Source organism: Phytophthora sojae (assembly GCF_000149755.1).
Source record: "Phytophthora sojae unplaced genomic scaffold PHYSOscaffold_6, whole genome shotgun sequence".
Lineage (NCBI taxonomy): Eukaryota > Oomycota > Peronosporomycetes > Peronosporales > Peronosporaceae > Phytophthora > Phytophthora sojae.
The window spans coordinates 3,169,667-3,185,865 of NW_009258120.1; the positions used below are offsets into that span (position 1 = coordinate 3,169,667).

The following is a 16,199-nucleotide window of genomic DNA, read 5'->3' on the forward strand; positions in this document are numbered from 1 at the left end:
GATCTAGAGCACGTTCCGTCAGTAAAGTAACCAGTAGAGCTGCATCGACGACGGTTCTATCCGATTGAAATCCGTGTTGCATTTGGCTGATCGGAATACCAGGCTCAACGTAGCGTTTCACAACAAGAAATAAGCGGCTAGCCAACGCCGATTGCACGGTAATGGGCCTCCAAGGTGGTAGTCCTTTGGAGTTATCGAGCGTCGGGTCGATGTTAGCGCACTTAGGAAGAAAAATCATTTGCTTTCGCCGTAGGATAGGTGGAGCTCTGCCCAGACGGAGGATCAGCTCAATGACTCGCCTCTCGCGGCTTCGGACTATGTCAGGTGCAGCAATCCACATCTCCTGTGAAATACCTCCATAACCGGGCGCTACATGTTGCTTCAGCTGACGATCGACCTCCGCTTGCATTTCAGGCGTGTAGACATAGTTGTTCCACGCCCTGCTTTCATCTTGCCAATATGATGCAAAACGGCCACCCTCAATGATATCCGGAACAATCCATTCACGAGCGAAATCGGGTAGGTCCTCCACATCGTCCATTGACAATGTTTCCAGATACCGTGGGGACTCTGTTTTTTCGTTCGCAGGGATCCAGTCATCGAGGAGAGTAGTTAGTTCCCTCTGCACCTCACTCCGGTCCTCAGTGTATCGGGTTTCCCCAGTGTCCGTGACTATCGCACTTCGTATTGCTACGGGCGGAGAGCCTCGACCTAGGGTGCTATTCAAAAAAAAAAATTATACCTCCGCCGGAAAACCAGTCCTGTCGTTGCTTCTTTAGCTGAGCTCTGATTTGAGTTGATCTCCAGTTTCTCCGGATCCGCATGACTCGTTTCCAGCACTTAACTCACTCGAGACCCACATTTGCCACTCCGCTAATGTTGCTGTCGGAACCACTGCCATCCGCTGTAGTTCTTCATGCAAATGATGTGTCGCGCGCTCGTGCGCGCAGGTGGCCTGGCTGGATTACCCACTTTGGCCAAATAATTGCGTTCGCAGCGATTAAGAGATCATCGACGCCGACATCATCCAAAACAGACAGCTGGGTCAGCTTTCGTAATTGTGCCGTGCACCGATTACTGTATTTGATGCAAACAGAGCGCGCAAGTAGTCGCCGGGACTGATTTGTTTCCCCCATATTTATTTTGCGCTCGAATGCAGGCAGTGGTGCATATTCTCAATAGCCCGCTCCAACCAATCTAGTATCTCGTCGTCCGTGCTGCTTTCGTGGTGCCAACGAGTAATATCCCGGGTACTTTAGGTGTCTGGTCGTGGGTGTTGAGCCAAATCTACTCAACCCGTTGGCTGGTAAGATCCGGATCACTGACAACAACAACATCCTGATTGTTTGCCACCATCCACGCAGCCAGCTCTTCATTCATCTTGCGGCGTAAGTTCCGATTTATATTGGTAGTGCAGACACGTACCGCCTTCTCATCGCTCCGAAAAGCGTTGTCATCATCACCCATGTAGTCGCCAGAGTAGTGTTCCCTCTGCAATATGCTGCGTAGGACAGTGCTTCGTGCTGGTTCACCTGTATTTGCCCATGGCAACCGCACCGGCTGCCATTTCCGACGGCGCCTGCCTCCCCGCTGATGACGCGCTGTTGTATGCACGCCGGCCGCTTGTTGGTCTGCAATTACCGACGCATCGGTATCGCTCTCTATACTGGTTTCCGAGGTATACACGTCCTCGCCGCCGACTTCTCCTGTAGGCATTATTCCCGTTACGCAGGTCACATCTTGGCGTGATCGGGCTGAATTCACCGTAGCAGCACCAGTAATTTGCACAGCCAGCACGAGCAGCAGCAACTTCATCCACCACCGAATTCCAGTATACGTCCTAAGGGAGACCAAGCCTACTGGCGCGCTGGGCCTCCCGATCCAAAATTCTGCAAGCGTTCTCCGAGTGCAGTCATTTGTTGGTCCATTCTGTCCCCCAGTGCCGCCACTGCCGCCTTCCAGCCGGATGTAAACTCCTTCAGGACGTGGTCGGTTCGCTGCTGTTGCTGGTCCAGTTTGTCCAGACGGTGCTCAATGTGCTCAGTTCGTACGTTCACTAACTCCGCCAGCTTGGTGTCAATATACTGCTGCACGCTGAGTTGCTCGTATGTAGCTATAGCATGATCACTCGGGCGGGATTCCTGTTGCGCGACCGGCTGGACCCCCCTTTGCAATAGCTGATTGGATCGTTTGTTGGTTAGCAGTGGACATTCAAACTTCAAGTAACCGGGTTTTTCACATTCGTGGCACTTCCGCGGCCGCTTCTCCTCCCACTGTCGAAGTGACAAAGTAATATTCCTGAACTTGAACTGCGTCGTGCCCTCGGGGCCAAATTTATTCAGTATAGCTTTCATCTGCTCCTCCGATGCACACACGCCGATTCCAAAAAGTGGCTGACTGCCTCTGAACTCAACGCGGACTTTGCCAAGTCCAGTGTCCTCAAAAGCACCTTCAGTGTGTTTCGGTCGCATTTCGATTCGGACACCAAAGATCCCAATCTTGTACACCTGCTTAACACTGCGTCGTTGGCCAGGACGATACATGACCCCTAGGTCAGGATCCCATTCTGCGTACATGATAGGTTTGAGCAGTAGTGTACTTGTCGGGTTGCAATGCTGATACGATCCATCTGCCTGCGAGCCAAGGAAGGCTCTGTATACTGTATTCGCACTGTCTTCACTCGGGAAAAACAGTCGAAATGCGTATGCTATCTCTGGTGTAGTGTACGCAGCAAGCTGCAGGCACTCGCGCGCACAACGTCTTCCATCCTGTCGTACACCGTTCTTGTCAGCAAAGAATCCGTGCGATTCCACCAAAACATCACGCGCCCCCCACTGCCGCAGTGCTACGCGTAGTTGTCCGAACGAAACGCGGTTACAGTTGACATACTCCAGTTCATTCAGCGTAAGGTTCGTATTTTTCCGTCCGGTGAACAGCGGCTGCATCCAAACCTGCACCCCCTTTACCTCTAAAAATCCTGGTTTCAGCATCAACCACAGCGCGCGGTCCAACTTGACCGGGATCCCTGTCAGACTGGTGACGTGCTTCCTGATCCTTCCTGTCCCTTTCTTCACGCTTTCGACTTCGTTGAGTTTGTTGTCCTCGAAAAGCACTCCGTTAGCGCGGCAGGTTGCCAGAAGGTAAAACCCGGTTGGGATCATATAGGGTACAGATCAGAGAATGGATCGGTTTTTAATACTAATTTTTGTATTGAAAAACATATGTTTCGGCAGTGAGGAGCGTAGCCATAGCAAACCCGCGCGGGGTGCCCGCGAAACAGGGCCGCGCGGTATTTGCGGAGGCGGGCCCAGCGACGAGCATTCCAGCGAACGGACCCGTTGCCGCAACTCGGAGTTAGTTTTCTTTTTGCGGGGGGGTCTGGGGGTGCAACCCCCAGTACACCTTTTAGCACATCAGATCCAATCTCAGATCTGTACCGTATATGCCCCCAACTGGAGGTTACCGTTGTAGAATCCAATATTACAGTAGAGCCACCAAAAAGGTCGCCTCGAGAGATGCCCTAACGCATTTTACTTGAACGACTACTGCAACAACAAAAAGAAAGAGGCTTACGTCGAATTCCCTGGGAGGAGACTCAGAACGAAGCGCTGCACCGCTGTAGCAGCACGTGAGAGCATGTTGCACACCGCAGTAACCATCTCCACACCACCCGCGACAAACTCGAATAGTCCGGATTTCTCCTCGACGGTCACCATCGCGTCCATTGTCGCCCAGCTCACACGGTAGTGAAGCACCATCGTGTTGAGGATCCGCCCCTCGCTGACTAACGTGAACGCGAGACGGTTGTCCCGCGGGTTCTTGAGGAAGTAGATCAGCGGGATCTCGATCGCCACGATCGTCAACGCCGAGCTCAACAGCAATCCGCCCTCCTCAAGCAGCAGTTTGACGTTCACCATCGAGTTTCCAGGGGCGTTCTTGACGTATACCGCCAGAGTCTCATCGAGGGGGGTATTGAGCGTCTTGAATGACATCACGCATTTCGATCTCCCAACCGAGAAGCAAACCGCGTGCTTGTTCTGTACCAATACCGGATCCGCACTCAACGACTCGATGCGGTGCACTACAACAAGGTACTGTCAGCGTTGAGGCTAAGAGTGCATTAACCAAGCTTAACTCACCGTTGATATCCAGCGTCCCATTCATGGCATGATTCGTGCGCCGGTAGACGCCGAAGCCGGCACGGTAGTCGCCAGTCTGCACTACGAACGATCTACTGAAGTAGGTTTCCCACGCGTCCAGGCCCTCGACACGGCTGGTTACCCACCGAACAACGTGCGAGTGTCCGCCTTTCGCGGCAGCGTCGGCAACTTCGTCCCAGTCTGGGGTCGCTCTTAGGAGAAAGAACTCGAGCATTCGCTCCGACGCTCCGCCTTCGCACGCAGCATTGAAAGCGGCTTGCCAGCACGAAGGCGCGAGGAATCCGTCGATGAGCTGGACCACGTGAGGCAGCGACCCGTTGGCCAGAGGAAGTCGAGACTGGATGACGAGTTGGGTGGCAGTGCGCGGTGACATCTTTGCTTGACTGGATCGTGTCTGGGCCAGCGAGAAAAAATCGGAATGAGCTCTCTACGGCTCGTAAAGGAAGGCGCTTTTTAGAATACTTGCGTGTTGTTGTCGTAATGATTCATTACTGTAGATGTCTTGGGCGCAAATGTATATCTATCTTGAATAATACTTGCAAGCGCCAAACGTCTTCTGTATCATCTTCAGCTCCGTTACCACAGCAAAAGATGGCAAACACCCGATCACCCTTCAACAATCATTATTTCTTTGTTCTCTTCACGGGGCACTGGTTGCCGCCTTGTGTGCTAGCTTCACCGCGTACAAATCCAGCGAGAAGGCCTTGTCGAGTGCCAAATCTTCCGTCGAGATATGAGGAGAGCAGCCGCCCAACTTGGAGATACTCGAGACCGACAGCGAGCTTTCGTGAATGATGTCACTGAAGTCTATGCTAGCGGGTAGCACCAGCAACGCGGTATCTGTTTGCGGCTGGTCGGTCTCCTGCAAGCCCAGCAAATCGGCGAGGTCAGTGCCAGAACCCCCAGCGAGATCAATCACTCGGAATGACGGTGAGGTTCTTAACCCAGCAAGCAGGAAGCGGGGAGGCATGTAGGTCCTTGCGAAAACCAGGGGTGCCGTGCCAATAAGAGATAAGCTGCTGCCCCCTTCAAAGCGGCAGGTGGACGTCAACCAGTTGGCGGTAGATGCACCCTGAGCGTTAGCAGCGATCGTGGATAAAGACAGCAGCATCGGCACGACGCCTCCTTGGTGTAACACGCCGAAAAACAGAGTCAACGCGACGTTGAACACAGTCCATAGCAGCAAACCAAGCTTGTGCGTCGTCAAGAAGCGCACTACCCCCGTTCTGCCGTTCACTGCAGTGAATATATGCAGCGGAACGAGAGCCGGCAACAGAAATCTGGGCTCCTGGTGCGGGGCAAGCGACAAACACACCAATGGAAAGAATACACACGCACTGCCGAAAACCGAGCGATCCGGGTAGCGCAGAAACTTCACCAGGAAGACCAAAAAGACTGGGCCAAACAGCATCGGCATGTTGACGGTCAGGTGAGTGAACCGCGGGTGCACACCATGGAGCTCCAGATTGTCGTACTGGGCGTTATATAGCAGGTTATTCAACGGTGCGATCACGGCATTTCCGGCAATCTTCTGCAACATCGACCGATCCCAGTCACCCTCAAACACTTCGGGGCGAAAGTAGAGCGTGTCCACTGCGATGAAACCCACTGACCAGGTCAAAAACGCGAGAAGTCCTTGCACCCCCACAGCCAACGTCCCTACCAGGCGACGCACAACAGACGGCCCAACGACATCCTTCTTGCGTGCCGCGTGCACCAGCAACGCGTCCTGCTGGCGCACCAGCTCCACCCCAAGTGGGAAGAAAAACACCGGAAACGTAAACCGCGTGAAGAATCCCAACGCCAAGAGACTCCCAAGAAGAACCGTCTGCACGTGCACCAACCCACACAAAACTCGTCGATGCTGTCGTCCCCAACCGTCAATAACGAAACAAAATACATGTAGTCAGCACCTCGTTGAAATAACAAATAATTATACGAGAAAATGTCGTGTGAACCTACCGGATTGACTAGAAACAGCACCGCAAAGCAGAGTGCAAGCATCAACGTCTCAAAAGTATTGGAGAACGGTCGGCAGAGAAACACGAGCGTGGGCCACGAGCTGGCGAGCAGCAGCAGGGCCTTCTCCTGCTTCTCCCTTCTAATCTCTGGCTTCTGCGTTCTGCTCAATTGCCCCACGACTCCAAACACCACCGCGTCCACAGTGAAGGACAGCAGACAGAGCAACGCCCTTGGCGTCACCAGCAGCAGCCACCCCGTAAGTTTCACGCCTAGCAGCTGCAACACCTTGTACGGCAGCCCCGCCACCAGCGCCCTACACACACCAGCATAATAAATAACAATTATTGTTTACTATACTATAAAAAAGTTATTATAATAATTGCAGACAGCAGCAGCTCACGGGAAGACGACGGAGCGGTTGGGCGACGGCAGCTGGAACTCCCATGGCACGTGCAGCTGGCGGCGCAGCGCTTCCTCCTCCTGCTGCATGGGCAGAAAGTGGCTGGCCATGACCTCCTGGCTCTGGAAGAACTCGTCCGGGTGCACCATGCCCAGCAGCAGCACGCTGCAGGCCACGCGCAGCGCCGCCAGCACCACATACAGCCGCAGTCTCCCCGTCATATCGTCAAGAGAGCCAAACCAGTTCGGACTCTCAAACTCGCGTTTTGATTGGCTGTTTTTCCGACTTCAACAATTTTGAATCTCCCACTATCACTTGGCGTTTGTATGCCTAATTTCGGATCCCAATGCTCCGCAAATTTCGGATGATTTGAACTCCTGCTCCGAAAATACGAGGGGCGCCAGTTTTTCGCGCCCAAATTCCCGCCCGACGTTCGAACGGCAGCACCCCGAGCAGCTCCATTAAGACCCTGGGACGCGGCGGCTCTCCTTCCCCCATTCGACCGCAGACCCGAGCCCATGGCGGACGACGCGTACTACCGCCAGGTGGTGGCGCAGATGCAGGGCGAGTTCCAGCGCGCGCTGCAGGCGCTGGAGAAGCAGGTGCAGGCGCTCACGAGGCACAACGAGCTGCTCTCGGCCGAGCTGGCGCAGAGCAAGCGCCACTGCGCGGACGAGGCCGCGCGCCACAAGACGCAGGCCGAGGACGCGGCGCGGCGCGAGCAGGCGCTGGCGCAGGAGCTGGCGGCGCTCAAGCGCCTGCTGCAGCAGGAGCAGGACTACTGGGCGCGCCACGACCAGGCGGGCAAGGAGGACCGCGACCGCCTCACGCAGCAGCTCGCGCAGGCCCAGGCCGACGCGCTGCAGCGCCGCGAGCAGAACCGCGCGCTGCGCAACGAGATGCGCGCGCTGCAGAGCCGCGTGGACACGGCCGTGGCCACCAGCCACAGCTTCGAGCAGCGCCTGCTGGTCGTGGTGCAGGAGAAGCAGCAGAGCGCGCAGGAGATGGAGGCGCAGCTGGTCCACTACAAGAAGAAGCTGCACGAGAAGCGCGCGCAGAACAAGTACCTGACGCAGGCGCTCGTGAGGCTGCAGGAGCAGCGGCAGAAGTCCTCGGACAGCAGCAGCAGCGGCTACGGCAGCCCCGTGACGACCGTGAGCTCGAGGAGCTCCAGGACGACGACGATGACGCCCGTGACGACAGCTACGACGGACGTGAAGGACACGACGATGGCGTCGCCGGTCTTGCCGGCGATGAGTCTGGAGAATGTGAGTACTACGAAGCCCGTGGAGGTGCCGGCGCCGGCACAGCAGCGACGTGTGCGCAAGAGGGAGATGGGACTGACGCTGCCTGAGGAGATTAAGGCGGCGGCGGCGAACGTGACGACGTCGAGCAGAATGTACAAGAGTAAGCGGATGGGGTCGTCTCGAGCGGGCACGTCCCCAACGTCGTCGTCGCCGGAGATTTCTCCGCGGTCGGCGAGGTCAGCTCCGTACAAGCGCGCGCCATCGGTGGCGACTACGACGCCTACGGCGTCGGATGGGAACAGTTTTAACAGCAACAGCAGCAGTGGAAGTCTGCGGAGTATGCGCAGTCTGCGCCACGTGACAGGACGACGGATAACCAGCAGGAACAGCAGTGACAGCGACAACATTGACGTTAGCCCCAGGACAAGTGCAGGTCACCTCCGAGCAAGCCCGACTGGACGATTGGAGCGTGAACTGAGTGGCTTGCGACGAAAACTGGACTCATGCATGGCAGATGCAGCGGCCCGGTGGTAGATGACGAGCGAGATTGGATGGCACGTGAAATGGAGCATTTGGCGTGGCTTGGAGTCGGCGTTTACTGAGAGGCACTCATTTCTGCCTCTTGGTAGTCAGGCTGGGCACGCTTTGGGACTCATTACTCCCGATTGGCAAACAGCACCAAACCGGAACGACGCCATCATGCCTTGACCGAGCATTGGAAACAGGGCTTCGCTAGCCACGGAGTGAGACTTGATGCTTATGGATTTCGTATCAAGCAGCATGGGGTGACAGGTGGTGTGAAGAGAAAGAGGCTCATTTCCCTCTTATTCTCTCGACGAGGTTGGACCAAGGCGAACTTCAGAGACTCATTACTCTCTGTTGAACTCTATTCCGTGGATCGTCAATTGTTGAAGGTTTCCGGGTGTGGTGTTATCGGAGCTTAGCGGACCTTGCTCGGAGACGCGTCAGCAGGCTCAGCTGATCGGGGCTCATTACCCCCGTTGAAGCTGCAGATCCTGGCGTGCTTCGTGTGAGTTGCAGGTGTGGTGCGCTTCCGTAGTTGTCGACGAGGACTCATTACTCCTTGTCGATCTCTATGGCTGCCACCACGCCCGCGTTCTGCTGTGGTTTGATACCCACGCTTGGAGACTTTCACGTGCGACGTCTGTGGATTTGATTTCTGCTTTGGGCTTACCACCAACGACTCGAGCTCTGCTACTCTCATGACGCGCCAAGACTATTACGACTTCGATCGATTCCTGATGATGAAGCTTACAAGGGACCAGTAAGGTGACAACATAGCGCTAGTGCTACGAGTATGTGTAGATAGTATCGCGAAAGACAAACACTAAGGGGTATTTATTCAACCAGCAATGGGATAAAACGTTTTCTTTCGAGTGTTCGTCCTCGTTCAGAGCTACTGTATCCCTTCACAGCGACTTGAAGCTGTATAATCATCACCAAACTACAAAAACTAACGCACAAATTATCTACCACGTTCATCTCAAAGGTTACGTGTATCCAGGCGTTAGTCTATCGTTCCTACAGTCGCTAACGTGTTCTTTTACTTCCACTCGACGCCGGATCCTTCTCCGTCCTCGTTTGGGTGGTCTTCATCCTCGAGGTATTCCATGAGTTCACTCGTGCCGAACTTGTCCATGTACTCGTCCTCGCTCATGTCGCCGTAGACGCTGTGCTTGTCGTCCACCATGTTCTCCCAGTGGTCCTCGAGCGCCAGGATCCGCCTCGTGTCGGCGCGCATCAAATGCACCACGATGTTGTTGCAGTCCGCGATCATCCAGTCGTCGCAGTCGCGGCCCTCCACGGCGTAGTCAAAGTCGTCCACGATCTCTCGGGCCTTCATGGACTTGATGAGCAGGTCGGCCATGCGGCGCATGTGGGCCTGGGACCGGCCGGTGGCGAACACCATAAAGTCGGCCAGACTGCTCTTGCCGGCCAGGTCCACCGTGTACACGTCGATGGCCTTCTCGCGCTCCAGCGCCTCCTTGACCTCGTCGATGGTCAAGTAGGTCTGCGCAATGGGCGGGATGATGTCGGCGTGGCGGTTGCCGGCCTCGGGGGCCTGCCACTCCACGTCCTCCGGGGACTGTTCCAGCTGGGCGTCCGTCTCGTCGCCCTCGGGGAAGTTGCGGGGCGCGTCCAGGTCGCAGTAGAGCGTCACGAGCTCGTCGTAGGCCTTGGCTGCGTCCAGCGCCGTCCAGTAGTCGCCGCCGCTGATCACGTGGCCCTCGAGCTCCAGCTCGGCGCTGTACTTCTTCACCTTGGAGGCGTCGTACACCACGCCCAAGTACTGGGGCGCCTCAGCGTCGGCAATAGTCTCCGAGTCGGACTCGGTCTCAGTCTCTCCGCCTTCGTTGTCATTGGGAGTCTGCGAGAAGTGGCGCGCGCTCGAGATCTGCAGCGGGCGGGCGATGAGCTGCGTGCGTTGGTGGAGGATGGAGCGAGGCGCGAAGACGCGCGGGGCGCGCGCAGGCGGTGAAGCTGCAGATGCTGCGGCGCGGAGAGCGCGGCGGACGAGCTGCGACCTCATGTTGATGATCCTACTTTATCTAAATTGTGCACTGGTGGTGAGGAGACGGGAGAGTTGACTGGGGAATTGTATGGTTGATTAGGGTACATACAAAAATTATAGTCCGGGTTGTTGCAGTTGGGGCATAGTCAAATTTGCGTTGTGGCAGTTGAATGGGCGTGACCAAGATGGGGGAAATCTTCTTGTACAAAAGGGCTCTGGTGCGTAACTCGGAAATCTGTCCAGCGGTTTGGGCGATCACGTCGGCCACTGAGATGGAAAAGCTGTACCGGTAGTACCAACTGCCACTTTTGCTTTCGACAGCTCGCAAATGCCAAGCAATCCACGCGAGCGGCAAGTGCCCGCTACGCCACGGTGATGGCGCTGTTCAAGCAACTGTATTTTAGCGATCGTGTCGTCAATACCTTCGAACTTCAGCACAAGCTGAAGGCTTCTGAAGAACGCCACGACACGATCGTTCGCTTCACTTCTCGCAGCTTCGGCCAGCTCCTTTTGCTCATCAGCGCTTGGGGCGAGGCGTTTTTGACGAAGCTTACGCACCGCTGTGCCAACGTCGTCTGCGTCCGAAGGACACAGTTTGGCGGAGGATCGATGGAGCTGCGGCGGTGTTGTGCTGAGCTGACAGGTCAAGTCCACGCCCAAAGGTTGTAAGCCGCAAGTTCGCACGCCTCAACATTGATGAAGCACGCTTCTTTTGACGACTATATATTTTGCTTTTATCAGAGACAGCTATCTACATGTAAGTGCAACATCTACACCTGCTTGGTCTAAGCAGATTGACGGGCCATTTACTCGCAGTGCTTGTGTTCGAAGTCGTCGGTCGTTGGGGCCGGAGTCGGAGTGCTGTAGTCAACAGTCTTGGTCGGAGCTGCTGTGTATTGGCTTTGGGTCGCAGCGGGGGTTGCAGTTGGAGTGGTCGAGTAGCCTCCAACGGGGGTCTGCTGCGCCTTCGTCTGGGCGTCGGCGTAGTAGTCCGAGTCCATGTACTGCTCCGTGGAGGTGGTGGGCACGTAGTCGCGCTTGATCTCTTGGATGACGTCGTCGTCCGCAAACTCGACAGCTTCGGGCTTGAATTCGTCGGTCGTGCACGCAACGACCACGTCGCCGGTCTCGATCTCGTCCACCTTCTTGCCGCAAATGGGGCGAGAAGACGTCAGGTGGAAGTTCTGCACGAAGTCGTCCGAGAAGTCCTCGATGCCGTGGGCCTTGTTGAACGCCTCGCACTCGGCGTAGTGCATCTGCTGGATGACGAGGTCCATGTTGCCGTCGAAGCGGGCGTACAGTCCGTCGTACGTGACCTGAGTCCACTGCCAGTAGTCTCCCGAGTTGGCGTCGGAAGGCGGCGCATACGTCGAACTGTCCGTGGAGCTGTCGGTAGAGTTGTCGGCGACGTAGATGCCCGAGTGAGTGGGGATCTCCGTCTTGTTGAAGTAGCCGTAGCCGGCATCGTCAGGCGAATCGACGTAAGCTCCACCATCACTGCTCGAGTTATCGGAGTATGAGCCACTGGAGTACGAGCTATCGGAGTACGAGCCTCGGAACGATCCACTTCCACTGGCGCTCGACTCAGAGCCACTGGAGCCCGAATCGGAGGCACTGGAGCCCGATTCGGAGGCGATAGCGCCCGAATCAGAGGCACTGGAGCCCGATTCGGAGCCGCTGGAACTGAACGAAGGCGTTGAGGGGTTGTACGCGGAGCAGATCTGGCTGTTGCTCAGGAGTTGCTGCGTCACGATGTCGGGGAGATCGTACGAGTACGAGTAGTCCCCGAGTTGCGTCACGTCTCCGTAGTTCCACATCTCGCTGCCGACGTGGCTGAAGTACTTGCCGAGCGTCGGGTGATCGGCGATGTCGATGGTTTTGCCGTTCACGACCACGTTCTGCACGATTTTGGCGTTGGGGCCGATGCCCGACACGCCGTCGCACGTGTCCGTCGCCTTGGTGAACGCCATGGTAGCCGTCAGCAATTCCTCTTCAGTCAGAGGCACCCCGAAGTTGCACAGGTGATACACGTGCAGGTACATGTCGACAGCAGCGTGCCACGAGTAGAAGAAGGTGTCACGGGGCGAGGCAAAGGTGGCCATGGTGCCCCCGACAGCGTTGTGCACTTCGTTGTGGACTCCGAATTGAATTCCCTCGAGGAAGTCGGCGTAGTCGTCGGAGCTGGTCACGACGCTCAGGAACGAGGTAAACCCGGCACCTGAAGGCACGGGTTTCGTGGTCATATCGCTGCGGACGGTGTAGCCGCAGACGTTGTTGTCATCGCACTCGGCGTTCAATGGGGCCCCGGTGACGGGGAACCCGACAGCACTCTGACCGTTCTGCGTAATCCAAACCTCCTTGTTCTGAGCTTTGTTGCCGCCGATTTCTTGCAGGATACTCGAACACTGGTACAAGTTGTTGCACTGACCCGCAGCCTGGCGGACGTACGCCGTCTGGACGTCGTAATACGGCAGTGTCACGCAAGCGAATTTCGAGTCTTGGTCACGCAGGTAGCTCTCCAGTGCGAGCAAAAGGCGGCGGTGCCACGAGAAGAAGGCGCACGAGCGGTGGGCCTGGAACTCACCGTTCGGTTCGACGTGGATGGCGGCGAACTCCTTGATCGCGCCGTTCTTGATGGCGACGTCCATAGCCTCGAGGTACAGGCTCTTCTCACTGCTCGTCATACTCGACCAAGCCTTGCGGACCCGTTGGCCCTGACCACAAGCTTCGTTGCCACCAGCTTGGGAAGCTTCAATGCTGGTGCTGCATAGCGTCGCGACAAGCAGCAGAGTGACGGATCGGAGAATGGAACCGATTCGCATTGCGACTCAACAGGAAGCACCCGGGCTTGGAGAGTGGGGGGACTGCCACCGACGGTGAGAGTTGGAAAATGAACATCGAGCTCACCAAGATGTTGCGTCGCCAAAGTGCTGCGTTGAAGATGTTGAACTTGGCCTAGAGACAAAAGAGCAGCGATGCACCCCCCACACTTGAGCTGCAACGACGACACGGTTTTGGTGGAGCAGGATGAACTCGCCAAGTCCTTCAACGCGTATGGCGCCGTCGAAACAAGTCGCAGTAATAGGTGCACCGAGATTCCTCCGGACAGCGAGCGCGAGTAACCTGAAATGGTTTTGCGTCGCGAAGCTTCCAGTCGGAGCGGTGACCCAGTGGTAACGAGCATGGAGGCATCGGCTTGCCTGTCAGGTTGATTGTAGCTCAATAAAAGTTCGTGAACCGTACGCCTCGAGCTGAAGTTCAGTGAAGTCGATTGAGCGGGTTCGAATGGTGGTGGCATACTTGGTTGTGGTGTTCCTCCGGTCCGCCAGCTCATTTCTCTTGGATGGAGAGCGTTAGCTATGACGGCCTACAACTCGCCACACCAAGTGTGAGTTAGTCACAAGACGCTGCCTTGGCCAAAGGATCACTCCTTCATCCTTACCCGATTCCATCTGCTACAAGTCGTTTTAGTGGTGGTGAGTCGTTTTCACTTCAACATGAAAGTGTTGATGAAGGTTTGAGGGCCAATGCTGCCGCTGGCAGCCTGCCGGAAGGTACACGTAGGGAAGGCTGGTTTGCAAGGATGGCCGTGGCTCTATTGAACTGAATTATATACAAGTTATACACAGTACGAGGGCAGCTCTCCTTCATCGAGAGATGCCGCCTTCACTACAGAGTCGCCATCATCTTGACACATGCACAAAAGCGTGTTGTGGACTGCTTACAGCTTGATGGAGTGCGTGACGGGCGTCGCCGGCTGGCTGTAGTATCCGCTGGGTGACGTGAGCTCCGCGTCGCTCGAGCGCTTGCGGATGCGGTAGGCAGTGAAGCCAGCCAGAGCAACAACAGCGCACACGGCGGCGACGATGGCCGGCACACCGCCAGCACCCACGCCGCTAGTCGAGTCGGTCGAGTCGTCCGAGGCAGTGGTCGTGGCAGCGTACGAAGTGCTGAACGTCTTGATCGACGACGAAGCACTCTGTTGGGTCTGCTGCGTCTGCTGTTCGAACGTGTAGTCATCATCGTGGTTCGAAGACGTGGTCGTCTCGGTCTTCGTGCCAGTCTTGGTGCCAGTCTTCGTCGGGGTCTCAGTCTTGGGGGTTCCCGTCTTGGTCGGCACCGTGGTAGCGGGGACTTCCGTCGTAGGGCACGGCGTAGGGGCATCTGTGGCAGGGACCTCAGTCGTGGGGTACGGCGTGGGAGCCTCAGTCGACGGCACCTCAGTGGACGGCACCTCGGTCGTGGGGCACGGCGTGGGAGCTTCCGTCGAGGGCACCTCAGTGGACGGCACCTCAGTGGACGGCACCTCAGTGGACGGCACCTCGGTCGTGGGGCACGGCGTGGGGGCCTCCGTGGAAGGCACCTCGGTCGTGGGGCACGGCGTGGGAGCTTCCGTCGAGGGCACCTCAGTGGACGGCACCTCGGTCGTGGGGCACGGCGTGGGGGCCTCCGTGGAAGGCACCTCGGTCGTCGGCACCTCAGTCGTGGGGCACGGCGTGGGGGCCTCGGTAGACGGACCGGCAGTCGTCGGAGCAGGAGTCGACGTCTTGGTTGCCTCGGGGGTCTTCTCCGGGCACGGCGTAGTCGGAGCCGGGGTCGATTCCTTCGTGGTCGGGGCAGGGGTCGACTCCTTTGTAGTCGGAGCCGGCGTAGCCTTGTCCGTCGCGGTCGGGGCAGGGGTCAATTCCTCCTTCTTGGTCGGGGCAGGCGTAGCCTTGTCCGTCGTAGTCGTCGGGGCCGGGGTGGGCGCGTTCGTCTTCGTCTCGGCCGTCGTCGGCGCGGGGGAGGACTTCTCCTTCTCCGTGGTCGTCGGGGCAGGCGTCGACTTGTCGGTCTTGGTCGGGGCAGGCGTGGGCGCTTCCGTCTCCTCCTCCGTAGTCTTGGTCGGGGCCGGGGTGGCAGTCTCCTCGAAGACGCATCCCCAGGCGCCAGTCTTGATCTTCATGCACACCGCGTCCTGAGGGGCCACACACGAGCTCGAGTTCGTGTAGCTCGACAAGTTTTCGTGGCAGTCCTGAACGGCAACGTCGCCCTTCACGGGGCACAGCTTGCCGGCAGGCAGGTCGCCAGATCCGCTGCAGATGGGTCCCTCAATGCAGTACGTCGCGTCTCCCTCCACCGACACGTCGATGCACGTCTCCGACTGCTTCGTCGTAGCGGCAGGGGTGGCGCTGGGCGTCGTCGCAGCCGGGGTAGCACTCGGCTTGGCAGTGGTGCTGGTCTTCGTAGCAGTGGGCGTCGCTTCCGGAGCCGGGGTAGTGGCAGCGGGCGTAGCTCCCGGAGTCGTGGCCGCGGGGGTCGCGCCAGGCGTGGTCACAGCAGGCGTAGCTCCCGGGGTCTTCGTTCCGGTCGAGGTCGAGGTGGACGAGCCCTTGTTCGAGGAGCCCGACGTCGTGGTCTGAGTCGTGGGGTTGCCAGAGTTCGTCGAGGTGGACGTGCTAGTGCCCGTCGTCGTAGTCGAGGCACCCGAGCCCGTGGTGACCGTCGTCGTCGTGGCTCCCGAGCCCGTCGTCGTGGTCTCAATGGAGCCGCCCGATCCGGTCTCCGTGACCTGAACAGAGCCACCCGAACCCGTCGTCGTGGTAGTGGTCTTCTCACCGCTCGAGCCAGTCGTCGTCGTGATCGTCTCGCCGTTCGAGCCCGTCGTGGTAGTCGTGATCGTCTCGCCGTTCGAGCCCGTCGTGGTAGTCGTGATCGTCTCACCGTTCGAGCCCGTGGCCGTCGTCGTCTGGCCCGTGGTAGTCGTCGAGCTGCCGCCGGTCGTCGTTGAGGTGGACGTGCCCGAGTTCGTGGTGGACGAAGTCGTACCGGAGCTCGTGGTTCCGCCCGTGGTAGTCGAAGTCGAGGTCGTACCAGAGTTGGTCGAGGTCGTACCCGAGCTGGTGTTTCCGCTCGTA

General features: G+C 57.5%; 5 protein-coding genes across 5 annotated transcripts; 1 reads left to right on the top strand and 4 right to left on the bottom strand.

Annotated features, from left to right (window-relative positions):
- Positions 1 to 52: 52 nt before the first annotated feature.
- On the bottom strand, positions 53 to 409 carry PHYSODRAFT_390319 (hypothetical protein; the record flags this gene model as incomplete). Its single annotated transcript, XM_009533013.1, has 1 exon — positions 53 to 409. A coding segment is annotated over one exon (357 nt), but the record flags the coding sequence as incomplete, so codon positions are not given.
- Positions 410 to 3,569: 3,160 nt separating this feature from the next.
- On the bottom strand, positions 3,570 to 4,533 carry PHYSODRAFT_335588 (hypothetical protein; the record flags this gene model as incomplete). Its single annotated transcript, XM_009533014.1, has 2 exons — positions 3,570 to 4,081; positions 4,140 to 4,533. The coding sequence occupies 2 exons, from the start codon at positions 4,531 to 4,533 to the stop codon at positions 3,570 to 3,572; spliced, it is 906 nt and encodes a 301-aa protein (XP_009531309.1).
- Positions 4,534 to 4,800: 267 nt separating this feature from the next.
- Positions 4,801 to 6,743, bottom strand: PHYSODRAFT_512691 (hypothetical protein; the record flags this gene model as incomplete). Its single annotated transcript, XM_009533015.1, has 3 exons — positions 4,801 to 6,024; positions 6,123 to 6,435; positions 6,523 to 6,743. The coding sequence occupies 3 exons, from the start codon at positions 6,741 to 6,743 to the stop codon at positions 4,801 to 4,803; spliced, it is 1,758 nt and encodes a 585-aa protein (XP_009531310.1).
- A 297-nt stretch (positions 6,744 to 7,040) lies between these two features.
- On the top strand, positions 7,041 to 8,303 carry PHYSODRAFT_512004 (hypothetical protein; the record flags this gene model as incomplete). The annotated part of the gene is made up of 3 exons (XM_009533016.1): positions 7,041 to 7,124; positions 7,221 to 7,676; positions 7,806 to 8,303. The coding sequence occupies 3 exons, from the start codon at positions 7,041 to 7,043 to the stop codon at positions 8,301 to 8,303; spliced, it is 1,038 nt and encodes a 345-aa protein (XP_009531311.1).
- Positions 8,304 to 9,565: 1,262 nt separating this feature from the next.
- Positions 9,566 to 14,418, bottom strand: PHYSODRAFT_286706 (hypothetical protein). Its single transcript, XM_009533017.1, has one exon. It carries the CDS (start codon positions 13,122 to 13,124, stop codon positions 11,109 to 11,111), a length of 2,016 nt encoding a protein of 671 aa, XP_009531312.1. The 5' UTR covers positions 13,125 to 14,418; the 3' UTR covers positions 9,566 to 11,108.
- Positions 14,419 to 16,199: the final 1,781 nt, after the last annotated feature.

Bases quoted from the DNA above. Each gene is read 5' to 3' on its own strand.
- PHYSODRAFT_286706 (XM_009533017.1), bottom strand. From the start codon at position 13,124: ATGCGAATCGGTTCCATTCTCCGATCCGTCACTCTGCTGCTTGTCGCG.